The 1,878-nt window shown below is 47.8% G+C and overlaps 1 protein-coding gene across 1 annotated transcript in view; it reads left to right on the forward strand.

The window, feature by feature from the left end:
• Positions 1-57: 57 nt before the first annotated feature.
• Positions 58-1,878, forward strand: part of thop1 (thimet oligopeptidase 1) — a gene marked incomplete in the record, with an annotated part of 14,989 nt that continues 13,168 nt past the window's right edge. Inside the window, 2 exon segments of the mRNA XM_014028178.1 lie at positions 58-158; positions 920-1,126. Coding sequence (XP_013883632.1) covers positions 146-158; positions 920-1,126 — 220 coding nt within the window.

Raw genomic sequence — 1,878 nt, forward strand, 5'->3', positions numbered from 1 at the left:
TAATAATAATAATTTATGCGTCTTTTGTTTTGAAAACGCCTGACCGGAAATGACGCCGTCCTCTTTAATCCCGGTCCGCGCGGAGTTTCCTGTCAGTGAGCCACTCGAACCGAACCCAAACCGAACTTCATCTCTTCAGTGAACCATGGGGCCGACAGGTGAGTGGTACCGGGACGGTGTGGCCCGCCACGGAACCGGTTTGACCGTGAAAAGAGCGCAGAGAGCGGCGGGAAATCTGATCCTCGCGCTGGAGCTAGCGGTTAGCTTAGCATGCTAACACCTGAGACAGGTGGCTSAAACTCACCTGGTGCTCCGTTTGGACCGAGACACGTCGGTTCTGGGCGGACTGATGAAGAACCGAGCTGCGGGTCAGAGCGGGTTAAAATGTTTACAGAAAAACAGTTTTTATTTGTTTTAGCTGCAGATGTTTGTAGCATGATGCTAACAGCTGCAGCTAACAGCCTGGTCGATGAAAGTGTGTTAACCCTTTAAACTCTTTAAACCCTTTAAAACTTTAAACCCTTTAAATCTGCTGGAAACCTTTAATAAAATACATTAAATAAATGAACAGGCCCGGTCCAAGATAAGATTATTAAATATAAATTAAGATAAACTGATGATGTAATGTTTAGAGGAAATTCTTCATCTGTTGTTTTTCTTGTTTAAGCAGGAAAAATGTTATTTTATCTTTTAAATGTGTTTGATATTAAAYTTTAAATAAGTTATTTATGTACGGTGGCCTTAAAGGACAAAAACCCCACAGACAGGAAAAAAGAAAAATGTCTTAAATCAGGAAGTGAAAGAATTGCTTTTATTTTGGAGGAACTGTATTTATTTTACACTTCCTGTCACTGTGAACCTGAGGTCCTCATCCTCAGCGGTGACCTTTGACCCGCTCTCACCTGTCCTGTCCCCACAGGTGCGGTGGTGTTTGGCAGCTCGGTGCCGGTCTGTGCAGAGAACCGGCTCCACTGGGACCTGAGTCCAGAACGGATCCGGCAGCTGTCAGACGAGCTCATCAGCAGGACCAAGGAGGTCTACGACCAGGTGGGGGCCCTGGACCTGGACGGGGTCTCCTTTGAGAACACCCTGAAGGCCCTGGCAGACGCAGAGGTGGAGTACACAGGTGAGACCCTCCGTGGACTTCCTCCTTCTCTGGTTCTGACCCGACTCTGACATGCTGGACAGAAACCTTTGAACCAAGGTCCAGTTCTGGGTCAGAACCAGGTCAATTAGACATTAAACTGTAGCCGAAGTCCTGAACACAAGCTGAAGTTAGCTTTTAGCTACTTTACAGTTATTTCAGCTGTTGAATCACAGAGACACCTGGACATGTCTGAGTCCGTCACTGTGAGACTGCAGCTCTAACCGTTGATCCACAGGTTTACATGTCTGGTTCTGGTTCTGGTTCTGTCCCTCTGAAGACAAAGTCCAGGTTTGTTGTGTCCTGAGGAGCTGAAACCTTTAGWCCTGGTTCTGTCCCGGTCTGTTTTAGGACCAGGTTTTTCTGGACTCTCCTCCTCCAGGGAACCAGAGGTTTGTGGATCTGCTGGGTTTCTGGGGAGCAGAAGAGTCTTACTGAGGTTCTGGTCTCTGGACTCCTAGTGGTTCTGATCCGTTTAGGAGTCGGACCCTGAAGCTCAGAGTTCTGTGGTTCTGGTTCTGATCTAAACCAGAACCTTTGTTTTTAAACATACTGCAGCAGGAACCTGATGGACCTGAATGTAGAGACCACGTGGATCCGGGTGGTCCTGGTCTTTGTGTCTGTGGTGAAGCTGAGTCAGCAAAGTCTCTGAAAGCAGATCAGCAGTTTGTGGAGAGAAGAGCTGAAACAGCTGCTGCTTTGTTCTGAGGCCCCCCAGACCCCCAGACCCACAT

This window comes from Austrofundulus limnaeus, unplaced genomic scaffold (assembly GCF_001266775.1).
Source record: "Austrofundulus limnaeus strain Quisiro unplaced genomic scaffold, Austrofundulus_limnaeus-1.0 Scaffold724, whole genome shotgun sequence".
Classification (NCBI taxonomy): domain Eukaryota; kingdom Metazoa; phylum Chordata; class Actinopteri; order Cyprinodontiformes; family Rivulidae; genus Austrofundulus; species Austrofundulus limnaeus.